The sequence below is a fragment of the Pholcus phalangioides genome, unplaced genomic scaffold, assembly GCF_987345545.1.
Source record: "Pholcus phalangioides strain wild (caught in Gottingen) unplaced genomic scaffold, Ppha-v1.0 ptg000041l_1, whole genome shotgun sequence".
In the NCBI taxonomy this organism is placed as follows: Eukaryota; Metazoa; Arthropoda; class Arachnida; order Araneae; family Pholcidae; genus Pholcus; species Pholcus phalangioides.
Window position 1 is genome coordinate 2,986,993 of NW_028301627.1, and position 20,049 is coordinate 3,007,041.

General features: G+C 37.7%; 1 protein-coding gene across 4 annotated transcripts; it reads right to left on the reverse strand.

Moving 5' to 3' along the window:
- Positions 1-1,985: 1,985 nt before the first annotated feature.
- Positions 1,986-19,795, reverse strand: LOC149065060 (uncharacterized). Of its 4 annotated transcripts, XR_016195685.1 has the most exons (3): positions 19,653-19,794; positions 5,898-5,971; positions 1,986-4,806 (listed from the first exon to the last, which is right to left on the reverse strand). XR_016195685.1 is itself a non-coding variant. In XM_089254443.1 (2 exons), exon 2 carries the CDS (start codon positions 10,044-10,046, stop codon positions 8,751-8,753), a length of 1,296 nt encoding a protein of 431 aa, XP_089110569.1. In that variant the 5' UTR covers positions 10,047-10,242; positions 19,653-19,768; the 3' UTR covers positions 5,982-8,750. The 4 variants fall into 4 exon arrangements, 1 of the variants encoding a protein (XP_089110569.1); XR_016195686.1 differs by lacking the exon at positions 5,898-5,971 and having other exon boundaries at positions 2,028-4,806; positions 19,653-19,778; XM_089254443.1 differs by lacking the exons at positions 1,986-4,806; positions 5,898-5,971 and adding an exon at positions 5,982-10,242 and having other exon boundaries at positions 19,653-19,768.
- Positions 19,796-20,049: the final 254 nt, after the last annotated feature.

The window sequence follows — 20,049 nt, forward strand, 5'->3', positions numbered from 1 at the left end:
TCGGGCTTCCGCTGTTGCAAATTCTACAACAGAAAATGAGATTCATCCAGGGCCCCCAAAATGAAGCCTGCAAACATGGGGGCCCCCCCGACTTGGAAGCTTGTCGGTCATCCCCCGGTGCGAGTGCCATGAAATATTTTCATTTGTATTCGTTTCACCAACGAATAAAATCCAGGCCCACCCACGCAACTACCCGTGACCGAATTCACAAATTTTATGCCCCCTCCCCAGACTGGATATATCTTTTGCTTCCGCTATCACAAATTTTTCAACATTAAAGCAGCAAGAAAACAATGAGATCCATCAAGGGCCCCTGGAAATGAAAACTTTCAACTTATACGTGCAATCCCCTCAGGGTACCCCGACCCTGTGTGTTGGGAGCACTGCTGTTGTATGCATATTATACATCTACATACCTCTCGGCAGGACCCCCCCCCCCCCACAATGACAGGGGTCACAACGATTCTTATCACTTTTTGATTTTTCACACTATAAATTAACCACAGCGGGGCCCCTGAAAAGCTGGTTTGGGGGCTCGCCATCTAAATTCCAGCCTAAGGGCTCTGCTGTAAGATGTAGGAGCTTCTCGGTACATGCACATAGCATGGTCCCGATGGGTCAAACGGGTCCCGATATGTGCTACAGTTAAATGAATATTTGACACAAAATCGTAACAGACTTCTATTTCTATATCTTTGCCGATTCTCCCTGAAAATGTTTTGGGTCCCGATGTGTTGCCGTCAATATGTAGAAACAAGTGTCGAAAGGGTAATTCGTTCATATGCAGTAAACAGATAATCCACCGCAACGGCTTATCTAACCTTTTTTCAAGCAGACGTATGACACCTCCATATTTACCAATGTTTACATTAGTTACACGTCACACCCAACTGCCACTAAAGGCTCCATAGATATTTCTGATTCCAAGAAGAAATCGAAGATTGCTTGTTCTATGCATTCAGCACCTCCTAGAGTTGGAAGGCCTCCGTAGTCTGCTTGTGATGTCAGTAAGTAGTCCATTTCCCCCCCAGAATATTTAGGGAAAAAAAATTCTCTGCTCGTGCCATTATCATCGTTGTGAGGAAAAGAAATTATCGGTCTCAAAATTGGCGATTTCTATGCCCCACATCCAATCACTACGCGGTATTTGTGAGCCATTCAGGAAGATTCTACGGCAAAATAAGAAACGAAATAGGATGCTGTGTTTCAAAATATGGCAAACTTGCAAGGTAGTTTGAATGACGTTTATGGCAAACAGTGCATAGGCCTTCTATCTCTAGGAGGTGCTGATCAGTTCCGACACTAACCACATCAGAGGCATCGAAAAGTTTTCCTCACACTCAATGAAACTTGTAAAAATTTGGTTAATTCCTGTTTATCAAACAATGAACCATATGCTTATTGTATGGTTCATACAATAAGCATAATAAAATTTTGCGTGTCGATTGCAGAATTTTAACTAATATTAAAAAAATGTAAGAAAAATGTTCAATTTCGTTCATTTCCATAAACTTCAAGTTTATGGAAGTATACTTTGACCGGAATACAGTATATCGACCGATTTTAAAAAATTTTTACGTCGTTTTCCTTATAAAAAGAGGCAACTTTTCCGCACTATATAGCGATTTGAAAATAAAAACTTCTTTTTCGGCCCACCCTATTGTATACTGCATACAATGGTCCGATATAAGTCAGGGCCGTCTCTATTCTACCGGGCCTGCTTGTGAGTTTCGATGACGTCATACAAAGAGGCCGATGGTCGGAGCATCGTCTGCGCGCTCTCTATCCCTGAACCTGTATGCTTTGATTACATTTTACCCCGTAATATTAAGTATAAAATTTGTCATTCTTTTTGACAGGCAAATATCACGTAGCTCTGTGCCTTCCTTTTTTTTTTTAAAAAAAGTTACATTCTAACTTAATTTTTTTCCATGTTTTTTTCTTCGTTTAAATAAAGCATTTCAGCAAAAATAAAGACACTTTTTGAAAAAAAATAGTTTATTAACGTAAAGAATAGTGTATTTCCCATGAATTAAAAAACAAACACCTCATAACAGTGAATTTATGATCTCGAACTTGTATAAAATTTTGATCAAATCCCATACACAAATACTTATTTCTTTTTCATATAGCCTGCACATGTATTTTTAATCATAACCACACTTCATTTGCCAATGAATACACGATATTAAGAGTAATCATAAATTTATGAAACATGGTCCATAGGTGGTTTGTATTATGGGAAATACATTCAAACTATATATTCTGAATTTGTAATAGGTGAAAAAAAAGCATATTACCCACTTTCACAGATATATACACAAATTATTTACAGTGAAATAAATATTTCATTACCACTTTTATACACAACACTTTATTTACAATAATATAATATTTTATTCACACTTTCATACAGTCGAAAACTTTGTTATAAAATTTCGTTAGCAAATCATTTTTGGCTTTACAATAGTTGTTTAGCAGAATGTTAGAAATAACGAACAAACATTTCGTTGCTAAAACATCCGAAGAAATGCCACACGGACACATGTTGATGGGAATTTCATTTCTGATAATGATTTTGTCCATTGCTATTTTGGTAACAATGGCTTTTAAACTTGTTTGTCTTAGAAACTTACCTTCATAAGTCTCTGATATCAAAATTTGGAAAACAGGAAATGCTGTGTACCTGGGTGTGCGGCTACTTATAAATCACAGAAATTACACCCCTTGCTTTCCTGTTTCCAAAAGATGTAGAAAGGCGAAAGCAATGGATTGCAGCAATCAATAGAAAAGACTTTGCTCCGGGTTCATCTGCTGTTGTATGTGTAAATGATTTTGATTAACCTTTTATTGTCATTGAGAACAAGATTCTTTAAGACGGGTCTGTGATTACTGTACCACGGAAAAAAAATAACACTGAAAGATGATGTATATCCAACTATGTTCCAAAATCAGCCAGCATATCTATCGAAGACCATTGCGAAAGAGAGGAAGGCCCCATCTGAGCGAAGAGCAGCACTTCAGCAAAAAGATGAGGATGACTTTTTGAAGTGGTGTGAAGAGGACAGAATTGAGGGTTTCGAAGACTTGAAACCCATCTTAAAAAGTAGACTAGGTGAATTTTGGACATTGGAGCAGCAAAACAGTTCTGTATTTATATACAGAATCGAAGTGATTGATTGTCCACAAGTGACTGTTGTCTTTCAAGTTTTAGAAGACTTGCAAGTAAAATTGTTTTATGAAAACCAACATCTTTATCCCAATAATATTCTAGGTTTTGTCCTGGGAAAAGAACCTAAGCTAGATAGATGGGAGAAGCTGGATAGTGTGCTCAGTTACTTAAAATCCTTCAAGATAGAAGAAATGACTTCTAATTAAAAAGTAAGTTCAACTATTGCACTTTTAAATGGCATATCGGATGATGACCCTGAATTGACCAAGATTCAATTCATCAAAGATCAGATATCTTTGATTGGAAGCAAACAATGCCGATATAGTTGTGAAACAATCCTGTGGGCTGCACGCTTTTATTTCAGCTATCCAACTGCATACGCTATGATGAGGAAAATGCCATGCTGACGCTTCCTCATCAGTCATATTTAAGAAGTTTAACATCATCTCTTAATTTCAGTGGTGAAAGCTGCACTCAAAACCATTTCAGTTACCTGAGGCAGAAGTTGAATGCTCTTGAAGAGAACAAAAAAAAATTGTGAATTTGATGCTGGACGAAATTTATATAAATCCATCCATCGACTATAAAGGGGGAAATGTTGTGGGTGTAGCGGATAATTGTGATAAATTGATTGCTGCATGCACTGTGAAAACTTATATCATCCTTTTTCTCAAAAAATAAAGATGTTGTAGCCTTGATACCGGTGAAGAATTTAACTAGTAATCAACTTCATGTTTACACAATGAAATTAATGAATTTGTTACAGGGTTGTGGCTACATCATATCATCTTTAATTTGAGACAACAAAATTAATCGCAATATGTTCACATTTGTTTGCAATGGAAATTTAACTTCTTCCATATAAAATCCTCATTATCTAGATAAAAAAAAAATTTCTTCTCTTTAACACTCCACTGTACGCAACAACTGGTTAAATCAGAGCTTGACCAATCAAACTTTCTTTTATCCTGATCCAGCTGATACCACCCGAATAAACACTGCTAGTCTCTTGCATCTAAGACAAATATATGATGCAGAAAAACACCTCGTTATCAAGACCGCTCCCAAATTGACTAGAAAGTACTTTTCCCATCATCAATAGAGAGGCAGAATGTAAACCATGCTATGTGCATTTTTCACGATTCCAATATTTTTTCCTTGGAATTGAACAGTCCTAAATTGGGTGCTGACTTTATCAAAACCAAGGATTTCATTCAGTACTTGCAACAACGGTGGGAAATTGTAAATTGCAAGCATCCTTGCAAAGGAAAGCATCTGCGTGATCAGTATTGTATGTTTATCATACTTCTTTTTTCATAAGAGTATGTTTTCTAGCATGTGTAAATGTGGAGGAGAGGGAACCGTCTTTCACTATGCTACGTCATGCGAGTATACCAAGGACTTTCATTTTGGCTCTACTACGATACAGAATTACACCACTTGGAAGCAACAGTTACTGAGAAAACACTCCAGTATCGAAAGAATTTAGCGCCTTATTAGATACGTCATTTTAAACGAAGACAAAATTACGTTCGTGTCTGCGGATGACAGTAAATTCATGTCGCTAAGTGATCATGGAGGATTGTAGTGGCCTACACAATTCACTTTGTGTGTAGTTTTGACTGGATGGGCATCTGAAATATAAGAGAATATACTTTAGAACAAAATGTAATGAAATCTGCATAGCTCACAAAACTTCAATACCACAATTGTAATTTTTTCAACCTAACACTAGAATGGCATAGTGGGGTCATCCCCACACATTGCTCAATATGGCACTCCGAGAAAGAAATGCATCCGGTGCATCCTGTTATCACTGCATACGTTCTTGATAAATTTATGAGGTTCTATTTTTTTTTCCGTTATTTTATTCGTCAAAGTTTCCGTGGGGTCAAAATGATTCCAACTCAATATTTGCAAAAGACATTTTTTGTCTGACGGCCATAGTGTTGAGATAGAAATGTTATCTCTGAAGAGCACCAGTTTTGTCAATAACGGTTTCAAATTAATGGTGAAACATCAGATATCCAAGATGAGCATGAGGATAGTGTCGTTAGAGAATTGTATGCAAGATCTGTATGATCAATATTTCATAGTGTTGTTTGCAAGTACTGTGTTTTCGACTTAGAATAAGACTAATTTTAGTGCTTGTAAAAATATAGTAAACTAATATAGTAATATTATTTTAGTTTTGTTGTGAATTTTATTTTCAGAGTATATTTTAATCATATATCTTCAGTTTTTAATCATGAAAATTGCGTTCAAAAAATTTAATATATAATTAAAAATTTTTTTAACAAGTCATGCATCCCTCCATTTTTTCCGAGTGTGTGTCCTAATAAAAGAAAGTTTTTGGGAAAATAATTAGAGAAATTTAAAAAATTATTTAGTGAACTAATTGACAGATGAATGGAGGCATGTAAAAAACCCATTGCTTTTATGAAAACTGTTTTTGTTGATTTTTTAAATGCATTAATATGGGCATATACATTTTTTAAATGCTGGGGTGAAAAATGACCCCACAATGATAGCAATTTAACACAGAATTTTCACAACTCCAGTTAAGGGTTAAAGAAAAATTCTGACTATTAAAATATTACAACCAGAAATGAAAGAAATTCGATTTTAAAAAAAAATGCATTTGAAGAAATAAATTGGAAATAAAAAATATGTGAATGTTTGGATCGAAGTCATATTATGATACAAATGCTGAACATAGGCTTACCTTGAAATTTCAAAATAATCACGGAAATAAATGGGAACAACATGGATCATGTGAAAATAAATGGGAAGAACCACCTAACAAATGAAGAATTGGAGAAATTAATTTAAAATCATTAAAACATTTACGTAGCGAAATTCAAAGTACACGATCTTTGCAAAATAAAATCCCTGATCTGAAAGAAGAAAGCAAGGCGAACATGCCGGCCTCAATCAATGACTCATAACTCGAGTTGGCAACACACAAGCAGGCCCGGTAGAATAGAGACGGCCCTGGATAAGTCCACTGGCAAAGTTCTGGCATTCATTCATTCATTCATGCATACAATGGTGCATTGTTCATCGTGATGTATTACTTATCGTAGTGCACTGTATGTAGTAGTGCATTGCTTATTATGTTGTATTGCCGGTGGTGATGCATTGCTTATTGCGCTTTATTGTGGTGCACTTTAAATAGTGATTCACTATACGCATTGCATACTGATATGCATTACGTATTGTAGTGCATCGCATGCGGTATTGCTGGAGGGGAGGAGGTTGGACGCCGAAGGCGTCCCAGTTTGCTTATTTTTCTCCCATTCAAAATGCACCATGAATTGTCCTGAACACATCAATCTCTGTTGTAACGACAAAACTTCATGGATTCTTCAATATCGTTGAAATCGAGTTTCACTGTATTTTAAACGAAAGAATAAAATGAAACAAGAACGAGTCAAAAATAAATTATTTTATTCGTTAAAAAAATCAATGACCAATTATGTCTCCTCTTAAGATGTGAGGAAAACGACAAATTCTAAAATTGAAATCGAACAGTGTACACAGTACATAAAGAATATAATAAATATACTAATACTTAATCAGGGAAAAAATAATATATTTTTTTTCCGATTACAAAATTCAATATTGATAATGAAAATTCTGAAAATATGATTCAAACTTTAAATTTTTAATTGAAAATTTTATAAAACTTCCGATGCTATGCTGCAATAAAAGAATTTTCGTAATTGACGGATGCACGCATGCGTGCCGTGTTCTGGGGAGGGGGGAATGATATCCCAAAGGCGTGAGTGAAAAGTTATACGATTCGACTATGTATCACTAAACATTTTTCCATGTGGGTATAATCCTCCGCAATGGAGATAGACGAGTCACGTGGTCACCTGAACGGACTCGTTATATTATCAATCATCGGCAGCTACGTGGTTTGGTATTTCGCCACCAAGTGTCGGCTCGATTCAATCCCTATGTAAATAAGGTAATCTAGCGCGCTCTGACGCCAAATGCAAGCAACGTTAGGAATTGTTTAAGTGGTGGTGCAGAGTCTCAAAGTGTAACAAGAGCCACAGAAGACTGTCAACGGGATTTTGCCAGCCAAACCAGATGGAGATCTTGTTTGTATCCATTCGGGACTCGTCTCGTACTCTTCGTTGACAGTTCGAAATGGTGGCATCAGGTTTCATTCCTTATCACCAACATTTGTCTCCGAACACTACTTGCATCTGTTAAAGCTACTTTTTTTGCATAGAAATGAGAGGCATGTAGACCAAAAGGGGCGGAACAGCATTTTTTGGTGTTTATGGTAACGGCACAGAACGTGTTTGCCAATCTGAGAAGCATGTCAATTGAGTAGAGGAAAACGTTTAAGGAACTGTGGTGCGTGTGACCGATGCATATATTCCAACAAATAATTAGTACGAAGAAGGGTGATTCACAGGGATGGCCGCACAGAGCACAAAATCAGTGGCGAGAAAAAAAATACATGTAATTGCAGAAACATTTGGAAAACATGTTTGTCTGTAAATTTAACTAATTAGTGTATTAAATGGAATAATTTCCAGAGAAAATCGGGATGTTTGATGCACGCGAGTGATAATTTTGTCTTGAGCCACCCCAGTATTAAATTCCCATGTAAATAGGATGTAAACTTCAGCCAATGAAATCTTGATGAACGTGAAAATATAAGTGTGGCCTGTAATGAAACCTGGTGCCATTTTTTCGAACCGACAACATAGAGCACGAGTTTGGAATGGAGATATTCATCTGATTTAATTGGCAGGCTTCTTAATGTGATTAGATTTTTCTTTACGTTCCCAAAGGAATATTAATTAACCTGGGTATCTTTCAAGTTCAAATCTTCTTTAATGTCAGCACACAATCCTTTTTCGCCTAAACTCAACACATCATTTGGACACGGTGGTTCATTTCGAATAAATTTTCCTGTGAACGGCTCACTTTTGATAGGAGATTTTTTCGAAGCACTCTCCACTTGATGTGCTGAGTTTCGAGGCTAACAGGGACATTGACAATCATAGAAGATTGTGAACATGACCAAGCGATGACTTTCCTTGGTGATGAAGGATATCTCCGTTCAAGAATCATACTCTCCGTTGACGGTTTAAAACAGACGCTACATCATATGCCACGTGCTCTGTTCCATATACATACTGCTTACCATTAAGCAATATTTCACTCATTGAAGCGCCCTCTTTGCGTAGTAATTGAATTGCACCCACTTTGACATAACAACAACATACCCCGTTGTTGTTAAACGTTCTATCCTGCTCAGCTGACTGCGTGCGTTCTACGCCGTTATTAGAATTACCAAACAATACTATTCTGCCACCTCCACGGAGAAATGTGCTTTTGACTTCCCATTGTGCATCCGATTGTGGGCAGTTAAATTGGAACGATCCGTGAATTTCTTACCGCAAACATTGCACTCATACGGCTTCTCTCTGGTGTGGGTCCTGACGTGTCTCTTCAAAAGAGCGAGCGTCGAAAACGTCTTCTTGCAGAGATCACATTCGTGCGGCTTCTCCGTAGTGTGGATCATGTTATGGACGTTTAGTTGGATACGCTACTTGAACTTTGCGCCGCAGATACCACACTCATATGGCTTCTCTCCGCCGTGGACCAAAACATGCTTGACCAAATCCGCGCGTCTCAAGAATTTCTTACCGCAAGTATCGCATACATGACGCTTCTCTCCGGTATGGATTAACTCGTGCTTGGTCAAATTAGATTTTAACGAGAATCTTTTGTCACAGACACCGCACTCGTAAGCCTTCTCTTTGGTGTGGGTCCTCTCGTGGCTGTTCAAGCACGGAATCTTCCTGAACCTTTTACTGCAGAAACTACACGCATATGGAATTTCCTCTGTGTGGATCCGCCCATGTTTGACCAGGTCGGAACGCCACGAGAACCTTTTACCGCAGAAGCATTTGTGGCTCTTTTTACGGTAATGGGAAGCCCTGTGCGAGCACAAATCGGAACTCGATTTGAACGTTTTGCCACAGGTCTCACACTCGTATGGTTTTTCGCCGGTGTGGATCCTCTTGTGGATGTTCAAATTACGCATCTGTTTGAACTTTGCCCCACAAATGATGCACTCGTGAGGCTTTTCTTCGGTGTGGGTCATTCCATGCACGGCCAGGTGAGAGCTACGCGAAAACATCTTACCGCAAACGTCACACTTGTAAGGCTTCTCTCCGGTATGGACTATCTGGTGCTGCTTCAGAACCGACAGATAGGAGAATGCCTTGCCGCAGACATCACACCTATGACGCTTTTTCTTCGCGGTGATTCCATGGAGGTTGTCTGAATCGGATTTGTTGTCATTGTGAATCCCATTACTTTTCGAGTTACTCGCATGCACATATGATTCATCTTCAGAACTCGTTGCCCATGTAGTCAGGAAGGAAATATCACTAGAGCTACTAACATCATTGCCATCCTGTGAATCAACTACAGTAGTCACAGTGGCAGCACCCTGACGCTGATTTTCTGCACTGTGGATCCTTTCATGTCTGACCAAATTACTCCGTCGAGCGAAACTCTTGTCGCAAGCCTCACATTGGTATGGCCTCTCTCCCGTATGAGTCATCTGGTGCTGTTTCAAATTCGACAACCAAGGAAATCTCTTGTTGCATATAACACACTCATAACGTTTCCTCTTGGAGTTATTGTTCGAATCGGAACGTTCAGGTTGGGACTTAGAACTGGCTGCGTTATCAGTGCTTGGCTTTTTTACAGATGATCCATCATCTCCTGAAGAAGAAGAAACTAACGTTATCATGGACGAAATATCACTGAAATAAACCTCGTCGTTGCCATTCTTTGGACTATCTGTAGTCGTGGAATGTGAACTATCCATGACTTTTCACAATGTGGATAGTGCAAGATCATCAGCAATGAGAATCACAAGAATTTCTCATAGTCCTCCTGACCGCAGTGGAAAGTGTCGAGTGAAAACCTTGTTGTACGCGTGTTGCACATCCATGGTGGCTGTATGCTTCTTAGGCCATATCTTACAATGGAGCAAAATCATTTTGACGAGGTTCTTCAAATACCTGCAGAAGTAAATAAAATGACATTGACACCACAATAGTCAAGGAAATCGAAATCCGCTCATTAAGAGCTCAATAAAGGACCAGATAACTAGAAATTTTGAGAACAGACAATTTACATTGGTGTTTCTTAATAACTCACCTATGCACCCCCTCCCCACATCTAAATCTATCTTCTTCCACCCCGAGCAGAGGATTTAGGTTTGATGGGGCCATATGACACCTGTGTTCTTCCAATGTAAACATATTCATCACGTCTTGTGCTCAAGGCAAACAAGAGTACGCGTAGCTCTTCTATGTATTCCCTTAACCAAGTCTACGTCCCTTCTGTAAGTATGATCTCCAAAACCTTACGGCATACTCTAGTCCAGGACGAACGACTGCAGTTCCCTGAAAAAGAGGAAGAATGACTTTAGGAGAACGCGAGAGATCTTTCTAAGAATGAAACCGAGCATTCTATTCACTTTTTTTTTTACCACCGCTGAATAATAAATTATTCTCGTCCATCCACTTCACCAACTGCCTTTTGATAATAATTTCCAAAATTTTCGAGTGGGAGAAAATTCAAATCCAAACTCACTGAACGATAATTGGATACAGCTTCTCTATTACCCTTTTTAAATAACGGAACCACATTAGCAAGCTTTCAATCTCTTGGGGCGATACCCTCAGCAACACTACTTCTGCAAATCTGCGCAACTGACCCCACCAGTTCATTAGCACATTCCCTAACGAGCCTAGGATAAATACCATCTGCATCTTGTGCTTTGTAAGCACAAATATTTTTTAGACGTTTTATGATTTACACATCTTCCACTTGAACATCGTTGTGGGTATTATCAAACCCATGACACATCCCTACCAGGGCCATCTTAAGAGCATCGTGGGCCCTCGGGCCAAGTGATATTTCTGAGGCCCTACCTGGCCAATTCTCGAAAAATGCAACTACTTCTTATTTTTCCGAGGCCCCTATTCTCTTGAGGCCCCCCGGACAGTGCCGGGTGGGCCCATGCGTTAAGATGGCACTGATCCCTGTTTTGGGCATCACCAACAAAAACTGATGCGAAAAAATAAAAGCACTACACATGCCTGCATTGCTCTCTACCATAGACCCTTCTATCGAGAGTGGGAGCCAGCTGTCCCCTTACATCCAGTGTCTACACACTTGAAAATGATTTTGGGTCAGTGCCAGTGTTATCCGCCAACCTAGATTCAATTTCCGTTTCACTTTCCCTAATCACTTTCTCCAATGTCCTTGTTTTTCCAGTAAATGATGACAGGACAATTATTCTACTTTTATACTCTATAAATGCCAGTTTCTTTTTTTCAGATAAAGATCACGCACTTTCTCTGTAAAGGGAGGGAAGTTACGACAAACAAAGGGTATGACGTCATGTAATTTTCCAAAGGACATTGTTCCCATGCGAAAAATTATTTCGGTTTTCGGACAATCCCATTTACGAACAGACTTCTGGAGTGAATAAGTTCGTAAACCGAGGGCTGACTGCATTTAAATACAAAAAATGAAGAACGTTCATCTGGAAAAATCACAGTTACCAAACAATTTCTATTGTTGTCATAGGCGGGTGGGTGGAAGTAGACAACCATCCCCACCCTCATTTGAAGCGCCTGTATCCGCTTATGTGCACCGATGTGATACATTATCTTGTAATAACAAGGAAGCATGCAATTAAGATTCAATGAGAACACTTTCATACATGAAAAATACCCTATAGTTATACAACAATAAGGAAAGTGTCTCAATAATTCTGAAGTCATCAATAGATATCTCAATTCTGAAATGCTTTTTTTTTAAATTAACCACATGTTCACAAAGATTTACTGAAACTACGGCTATTGGTCTGATAACCTGTGGAGACAGATCCATCCCTTTGGGAAAGAGTGCAAACCATCCCACGATTCTTTGCGGTCAGGTCTGTCTGTCTGCGGAGACAGAAATTTCGTCAAAAAAATTTACTCACAAGAGATATGATTATTAAGCATTATTTACAGACATTTTTGAGTTAATACTTTCATTTTACTGGGCCACGTGACACATTCGATTGAGAAATCACACACATCATATTGAGAAAGTTCCATAGATAATTTAGTTTCCACGTCAATCGATAAAAGATTCCCAGACTTAACCTCATGGATTGAAAAAAACCTATGCAAATTTTTCACAAAATAAAATAAAAAATCCGTTCTTTTTCTATCAAAATAGATTTTGGGAATTCTTATTTAGGATTCTTTCATTTTCTGACTCTAACATCAGTTTATTTTAACATCATTTCTATCACTTACAAGAGGTGCAGATTCATCCTCTGAAATAGCATGGTAAAACATACTCTTATCCTAAGAGACGAACGCTACTGTATTTATGCTAGATGCTAATTTCATTTTAACTCCCTTGAAAATGAATCAACTCGTGCTTCTTCAAATAAGAACTGGTTGAAAACTTCCGGTAACAAAAATCGCATTCGTGTGGCTTCTCTCCCGTGTGGATCCTTTTGTGCAGATTCAAACTGCTGCGACTAGAAAATGCTTTACTACAGATGTCACACTCGTGTGGCTTCTCTCCCGTGTGGGATCTTTTGTGAATATTTAAACTGGTACTATGAGAAAATGTTTTAAGACAAATGTTACATTCGTGTGGCTTCTCTCCGGTATGGATCTTATTGTGTGATTTTAAATGGACCAGTTGAGTAAATGCTTTACTGCAAATATCACACTTGTGTGGCCTCTCTCCACTATGGATTCTACCATGTGATTTCAAACTGTCTACTCGAGAAAATGTTTTGCCACAGATTTGACACTCATGTGGCTTCTCTCCCATGTGAATTTTTTTGTGAATGTTTAAATCACTTGCTCGAGAAAATGTTTTACCACAGATATCACATTGGTGTGGCTTCTCCCCAGTGTGGACTTTAGTGTGTCGGTTAAAACTACTAAGGTCCGAAAATACTTTACTACAGATACCACATTTGTGTGGCTTCTCTCCCGTGTGGACTCTTTTGTGAATTTTTAAACTGCTACTTTGAGAAAATGTTTTACTACAGATATCACACTTAAGTGGCTTCTCTCCCGTGTGCACTCTTTTATGTATGTTAAAATTGCTGCTGTTAGAAAACGTTTTACTACATATTTCACACTTATATGGCTTCTCCCCAGTATGGACCCTGCTATGTGATTTTAAATCACCCACTCGAGAAAATGTTTTGCCACAGATTTCACACTTATGTGGATTCTCTCTCGATTGGACTCTTCTGTGCATGTTCAAATTTCCGCTGTTAGAAACCATTTTACCAAAGATATCACACTGATGTGCATTTTCTACACCGTGGACATTTCAGATTACCTTTATAAACATCAGTCTAAATCGTTCCCTTTCATCAATTGATGTTCTTTCACAGCACTGACACTCACAAGTTTCCTTCACAAAGAAATCAATCAGAAACCATAGATTGTTACTTGATTTGATACAAAACTGGCATTGCCTTTATCCACAATATTCTCTTCTTGTGATCTTGCAGGCGATTCATCCATACTGTTGAAGATGTGTTTGGAGGTAGAGCAGACAATCAAATCTGTTATAGTCTCTATGATTCTCTCAGTTGAACTCTTCTATTCATGTTCAAATTGCTGCTGCTAGAAAGCGTTTTACCAAAGATATCAAACTGATATGCATTTTCTACAATGTGGACATTTCAGATTAATATCTTTACGGACACTGGTCTAAATCGTTCCGTTTTATCAATGTTCTTTCGCAGCATCGAGACTCACGAGCTGTCTTCACAAAGAAATTCATCAGAAACCGTAGATCTTAATTAAATTGATACAAAACTGGTATTGTCTTAATCCACATTATCCTCTTTATGTAATCTTGTAGATCCATCAATACTGTAGAATATATATTTAAACGTGGAGCAGACAATCAAATCTATTAAAGTCTCTACGATTCTTGTAAAAAAAGTTTGATGTTTTTCAAAAACTTTTCTCAATATATATCCTCTTGTGAAGATTTTACTGTTTTATCCTGCAGATTATGATAGGAATCTTGGATTATCTGCAAAAGGAAAAGTATCATCATCACAAAGTCTAGATCTATTTTAATAAAGGTTCGCAAGGTTTTTGGGCGTACAGTATATTTATCATGCTGTCCAAAACATCCACCTCAGAAACACAGCTTGGAACCATCAACTTGACAAAATAGCCAACTAAACACCAAAGACAAAAATCAAATGACAATCAGATAGTTAAAAACTTTATGCTGAGTTTCGATTTATACCCTGTTTTCTTTTTTTTCTGGTTCTTTTTCAAGATTTTTTATCAGAAAAATAAAAGCTACTGTATTTATGTCATATTTTGTCACTTTGAGGTTGCAAACCTGTTTTGGGGCACTTTTTGAAGATCCATTATCGAGCGCATCGGACAGTTTTTTTTTTTACCAGAAAGCAGTTTTAACTTTTTTTCATGATATGATGGTACTCTGTATTTTAAGCATGGCCTCTCACAAGGGTGGGGCTGACAGCCTTGGGGCCCTGAACGATTCTCATCATTTTTTTTTTTCATGCTATAAATTCATCATAAAGGGAACGTGAAAGTCTGGTCTGGGCGTCCTGCTCTAGGATGTGGGAGTCATGATTTCAAGACTAGCTGCTCTGAGCTATTCGCATATCAAACTTCATCAACACAACAATTCCTTTCAAGCGTTTCAATCATGAAAGTGAATACGTTTTTAAAACTAGACTAAACCGGCTGCATTTCAGAAAAGTAAGAATGAAAAGTCATGTCTGAAAACTCAAAGTGCTAAAATATCAATAAAAGTGCCAAATTGTTTTCTTTAATAATTTATTAAAACAGAATCACATTTATTAAGCCTAAAGAAATATAAAACTTTTGTGGGTAAAAGAAAAAAAAAACTATCAGAATTCATTAATAGTGGATCTGCAACATGTCCAAAACCATCTCTGTGCTAAAATACTACATGATGCATTAGAATAAACTATACTTGCACATTAAAAAAAATGCAAGCAGATAAGAGAAACAGTAAATATAAAATCTGTCTGAAATTATAATCTGTTTTTGTCTGTGGTGTTTTGTTGACAACTTTGCCAAATTTGTGGTTTCGAGCTGAAAATCCAGCATCTTAAAAATATAAGTCGCGTAACTTGCTGTAATTATATAAACACAGCTTTAAGTTCTAAAATCTTTCATTGCGATGCAAATATCATTTTTACTTTACCTCTTACTATTCATGCATGATTTTGACGTGGAGGATTCAGACAGTTTTGTATGGTTCACGGATAGCGCGCGTAACCTTTATCTTGAAAAGAAAAGAGCATTCAGAAAGTATAAAAGTGGACGAGGTGACCTATCATTGTTTACTGATAAAAGTGTTGAAGAAAGCGATAAGGGATAGTAAAAAAGAAGTTGAATCTAGGTTGGCAGATAACAATGGCTCTGACCCAAAATCATTTTTTCGATACGTCAATAATGGATGTAAGGGGACAGTTGGCCCCCTCTCGATAGGAGGCTCAAAAGTAGAGAGCAATGTAGGCATGTGTAGTGCTTTCAATGACTTTTTCGCGTCGGTTTTTAATGGAGATAATGATATTCGATATACGGGTGTTGCATGGGGTAATAAAACGCTCAACGATATTCAAGTGGAAGACGTGGAGGTCCTAAATCTTCTAAGAAATGTATGTGCAAGCAAAGCACCAGGACCAGATGATATCTATCCCAGGGTTCTCAGGGAAGGTGCTAATGAATTGTTGGGGCCAGTCGCACAGATATACAGGAGTAGTGTTGCTGAGGGTATCGTCCCGAGAGATTGGAAACTGGCTAACGTTGTTCCGATATTTAAGAAGGGTAGTAGAGAAGTGGTGTCTAATTATCGTCCAGTGAGTTTGACAAGCTCCCTCTCGAAAATTTTGGAAATTATCATCAAAAGGCAGATTGTGAAGTGGATAGACGAGAATAATGTATTGTCGGATAATCAGCATGGGTTCAGGAAGGGGAAGTCACGTGTAACTAACCTCCTTTGCTTCTATGATCACGTGACTAAGGCTTTGGGAGCAAAAATTTTGTTGTTGTTTACTTTGATTTCCAGAAGGCATTTGATCGGGTCCAACATGGTAAACTCTTGAAGCGTTTACACGAGATTGGGATAGGGGGCAACTGGCTGAATTGGCTAGAATAGTGGTTAAGCGGCATTGGCTTAACTACGTGGTTGCCAATACCAACCAATAGTGGTATTAGACGGACCACAAGTTAACAAAAAGGCAAAAAAATTTTTAAAGAACACATCAAGATGTTAACATACAAATTACAAACCCATTGATCAACCATCAAAAAAAATTTTAGCTTTAACACTAAAAGGGCCGGACAATACGTTATACCTGTAAAGGGCCGCTGTCAGTCATTTCGACTGCTGTGCTTTTTTATTGCAATATATTTAATCACAGTAAATTTTTATAATAAAAAATAACAAGCATTATCCCACATGGTTAATTTGTTGATTTTGAAGAAATTTGTGTTTTCTTAAGCATACAGGGTATATAAAATGACTTTCCAACTTTAAATAAGAAAATTTAGAGGGCAACTGTGGACAAGATTTACCATGAAAAAAATAGATAAACATTGCATTTACATGTCCCCTCATTAGATAACTTGTTGGTTTATACAAAAAAATAAATTCCTTATGGACCATAACATATGTATATAGGCACACCCTTCGAGATTTTGAATGTTTCCATTGTGCCCGTCTCCACCCTGATGAAATAGAGAATTTGATTTGCATCAGTGATTTTCAACTTGAGGTCTGCGTAAGGGACCTGCGGGATCATCTTCATTTACTACCATTACATGAACAATGCAATTCATGTATGAAATTGAAATTTATTCAATTTTTTATGATATACACATCATAAAAAACAATATCTTATGGGAGGGAGGAGGGCTGTCAAAATTAAGAATGTTTGTAAAAGAAAACATTATTTAAGACAGTTTTTTTCTTGAGCAAAATACCGCGCTTCGCTCCTAAGAAATTGGGCTTGTGCCTAAATATTTTTTTTGATTTGTCCAGCCCTGTCTTATATGAACCATAACTTATGGTTCATATTGCCTACACCCTTTGAAATTTTTTCAATGTTTCCATTACGTACCCTTAATTAAGACTTTCTTCAAAGTGGAGGGGGAGGAATTTGCTCTGAATTATTGTTTCTCAGTACGTGGTCCGCTAGTACTGTGTAAGGGGTCAGTGGGATTCATCTTCATTTACTACCGTTACACAAATGACACAAATTTTTGGTGTGGCATTGTAATTCATTCAATTTCTTATGATATGCACATTATAAAAAAAACCAATATTTTACGGGGTGGGGGGAGGGGGTTGTCAAAAGCTTGTGCCCAATATGGCAATTCCCAAAATTTTGTAAAGGTTTTTACTCCTTGGCAACATACATATTTTTTGCTCTCTAAATATCTTCAAAACCGTGAAAATGAAGATGGTCGACAAAAAAGAAATTTGGCAATTTTTTTTTTTTTGGCAAGCTAGAACATAGAGAGTAGGGAATCTGGCCTCAAAGGATTCACCGATCATTTGCATTTTTATATATTAGCTAAATATTCTCAAATAAGTATTGAAAAACTAAAATTTTTGGGAAAATTTATCAAGTCCATACTTTGTGAGACATCTTACGCAAACTCTGAGAAGACGCCCTTGTTTTATAAGTAATAATACAGGGTGATTCTTCATTTCCACCGGGGTTTCAGAATGCCATATTGGGGATGATGGCTATGATGAGTGCAGCGGTGGGGAGCCTTGCACTGAATACAGAAACAATTCAAGTTTTTTATAACAGCAGCTGCTGGTAGATGGCAGTACGCATCCGACTAAAGCAGTCAAAATTGGCATTCAAGGGCAAACAAAAAGCTTTCTGTGTGTTAGAATTTACTAAATTGCAGTCAGTAGTGTTGGTGCAGCGGAAATTTTGTATGAAATATAGAACTGAGGCACCAACTGATAAGACAATTCATGTGTGGTACAACAAGTTCAAAGAAACAAGATGACTGCGTGATGCAAAACAAAGTGGTCAGCCACGTCGATCTACAGAGACAGAAAGTGATATGTGGAAAGCATTTACGAGGAGCCTGACAAAATCAACCCATTGCGTGTGAGTACCTTAATACTGAATTGCCTCAACATTGGATTGCACAAGCTTCCAAAGATGATGTTTCTCTTCTGTCATGGCCCCTGTGCTCACCGGACTTCACATCGTGTGACATTTTCTTGTGGGGATATGTCAACATAGTTGTGTTTGTACCCTCTTTGCTGAGCAAATTAGTAGAACTGCATTTACAGATCACACGTGCTGTCAATACCATGGATAGTGTCATGTTGGGGACAGTATAGCAAGAATTGGATTATCAAATTGATGTATGCCGTGTAAGCAAGGGTTCACAAATCCAACATATGTAAGGCCTGTAAATAAACTTGAATTTTTTTCGTATTCAACGCAAGGCTCCCCTCCACTACACTCATCATAGCTTCCCCACAATAGCATTCTGACACCTTGGAGGGAATTATGTGTGAATGACCCTGTATATAATCACTTACTATCACAACCTATGAATGGCAATTATTAAATTCCAGCTTCCATGTTTATGCGAAAAAGGAGAAAAAAACAAGTGAATGGCGTGAAAAAGAGTAAACGCCCTGCGCTTGCACAGATAATGGCAAGAAACTCAAAAGCCCATTCGTAAAAATAAATCTCAGTTACATGCTGTTGTAGCCAGAAATCCCTAACTCAAAGTTGTTTCTAATGGACAAAGTACTAATACTTTCTGTGCAACGGGATCAATCTTGCAAATACAGAAAATTGGGCAGGAATTTTTTATATTAAAATGCAGCTAAAATAGATGAGGATAGCGCATTGGATTGAAAAAAAAAACCCACATTAATGTCACTAATGAAAAATTAGTGGCAAGAAAATCAGTTTGGTGAAAAAAAAAATCACCAAACTTGGCGCAACCCTACTAACGGAATCTCAGCCAAAATTATGAAAAATAAATCTGAGCATTTTTACATTAAGGGGCCATTCAAGTATTACATCAGCAGATTTTTAGCCACTTTTGACCCCCTTGTCAGCAAAGTTTTATCAGCTCTGAATTTAAGCTGTCCGCGCCACATTTAGAGATCCCCTTAAGTGGCACAGTTTCAGAGCACATAAGCGGCTAACAGGGCAGTTATACATCACTCAATCCACAGCATATTTATGGATCAATTGAGTGATGTGTGGCACAATTCCAGAGCGCTTAAGCGGTCTGCGAGACGTCTCGGATGGATCCTTCGCAACCTTTAAATGTTTCGCGAAGGATCACTCAAAAGGGCCCTACATGCATCTACTGACCTGTAATTGAATGTGAACTTGGGCACAGATAATCCATCCGAGAAATTGGTGAATCCACGCCAAGGAAGGATCCTAATTAAATCCCCTTGATGACCAAACCAATTATGACCACTGAGCGATCAACATAGACAACAATACAATACAATAATAATTATACAGGGCTCCCGGCTACTAGGACCATACCCTGATCTTTAGAAAAAATAGAGGAGAAAATTGACAGGAAAGAAGATGCCCGATCATAACAAGAACCATAAATAAAGCATTTTCACAAAAAATGACAATAACAAAAGCATTACTAATGCCACATAGTTAACAGATACTGAAAAAAAAAATCATAACAGTACAAAGAAAGTATGGAAATAACTAGAGAGGGAGAGAAAAAAAAATTATATATATA